This window comes from Condylura cristata, unplaced genomic scaffold (genome assembly GCF_000260355.1).
Source record: "Condylura cristata isolate star-nosed mole 26May11 unplaced genomic scaffold, ConCri1.0 scaffold00012, whole genome shotgun sequence".
Lineage (NCBI taxonomy): Eukaryota > Metazoa > Chordata > Mammalia > Eulipotyphla > Talpidae > Condylura > Condylura cristata.
The window spans coordinates 56,093,801-56,095,468 of record NW_004567113.1 but is presented as its reverse complement, the minus strand read 5'-3'; the positions used below and the strand labels follow the sequence as shown (position 1 = coordinate 56,095,468).

The window sequence follows — 1,668 nt, the reverse complement described above, 5'->3', positions numbered from 1 at the left end:
TGAGAGGATTCACCAGACACACAGTGGGGAGCAGAACAGGCAGATCCACTGAGACCCACTGCTGAGGGGTAGGGGGAGATGGAAGAGTCTGCTGTGCCTGGGGTCAGGCATCTGGCACACCAGGAGAGAGCTTGACAGCTGAGACTTTAACCCCTGCACCTCCAGGGAGGCCTGGTCTCAGTCTGTCGGTAACAAGAATCTCTTCTTTCAATGCCAGAGGGATTTCTCTGGCTAAAAACCACATTAGTACAGGCCCAAGAGGTGGTACGGTCCTTTAGAGGCACTTAATTAAGAGACGGAAATCCCCCATGTACTTATCAATTATACCAGAAAGAGCACAACTGTTCAGATTGTAAAAATAATTTCTCACAAAGCTCTGTCCTCACGGATTTCATGGTGATTTTTCCCTGACTGACCACTGCTGGGTCGACTCTCCATTACGATCAGCCGTTCCCGGGCATCTGGGATAAGCTGGGGCTGCCTACCAACTGAAGCAGAGGCAGGGACTCACACCCAGCCTAGGTCCCCAGGGTGCAGGTGAGGCACCCCACACAGGGAGCCGTGCCCTGGGCGCGCAACAAGGCGGCCGCGTAGGGACGTCGGCGCAGCCCGTCCTGGGGCCCGGGGGGCGGACGGGGGACGGACAGACATGGGCTCATGAATCAAAGTGGCCTTGTGAGCATGACCGGCCTGCTTTTCACAAGAGCTTGAGGGCGAGGCTGGACTTATTTCCAAATTTAAAGTAATTAACATCAACGACTTTGGAGGCCTCCACATACAGTGAGACAGGAATGGGGCCTGCGGGGGGGAGGGGCAAGAAAACCGTCCCAGGGTCCTCCATGGGGCACAGGGGTTAAGGCGCAGCACTGGGAAGCTGCCCTGGCCACCACAGTGTGAGCTTGACCCGGCCAGGGAGGGCCCCGGGGCACGGCAGACCCCTCCTGTCGCCCTGCTCCCCTCAGTGGTGTGTTTCAGGGGACCCATCTGTTCTGCTCCCCATTCTGTCTCTGGGGAGTCCTCTCATACACACCCTGCCCCCCGCACCTCTGGCAAAGCCACACCTTGTAGGTCACAGGCATCTCCTGGTGGGGGGCAGTTGCAGGTTGACCCCCAAGCCTGTGAGACCCGAAGACAAAGCGTGGGGCCGCCCTGGAGTCACACGACTGAGCGAAAAACTTTCTTCTTCTTCTTTTAAGATTCGCTTATTTATGCATACAGAACTGGGGTGCAGGGCAGAGGTGCAGGGGGTGAGTGGCAGAGACAGAATGGGGAGCGGGACAGGGGAGCCACTGAGACAGTCTGCCGAGGGAGCAGTGGGCGGTCGGCAGCGGTCAGCCGCGCCCTGTGGGTCACTCCGGGGCGGGGCTGCCCTCACTTCACTTCTTCCTAAGCCGACTCTACGATTTCACTCAAGCACATTGGCGCAGGGCGCTCACCTTGCTTGCTCTGAAGGTCCTTCAGCCGGGCGCAGAGCTCCTCCACCAGGGTCTCGATGCCGGAGCTCTGCGCGACAACAAACACACGCTCGTCACCGCCGGCTGTGGCCGTCAGGCGCGGGCACACCTCCGTTTCATTTGAAACGTTTTAAAACTTCCCATGTTCCAAAAGAAGTAAATCTCCAGTGTTTACAGACAGAAGAGTGAGACACCGCAGGCCGCAGCGCAGCTC

General features: G+C 58.2%; 1 protein-coding gene across 2 annotated transcripts in view; it reads right to left on the bottom strand.

The window, feature by feature from the left end:
- The window catches only part of KIAA0232 (KIAA0232 ortholog), a 42,014-nt gene that overhangs the window by 13,939 nt on the left and 26,407 nt on the right, over positions 1 to 1,668 (bottom strand). For both annotated transcript variants that reach the window (XM_012724193.1, XM_012724194.1), the window contains exon 4: positions 1,437 to 1,503. In XM_012724193.1, coding sequence (XP_012579647.1) covers positions 1,437 to 1,503 — 67 coding nt within the window. The remainder of the gene's footprint in view (positions 1 to 1,436; positions 1,504 to 1,668) is intronic.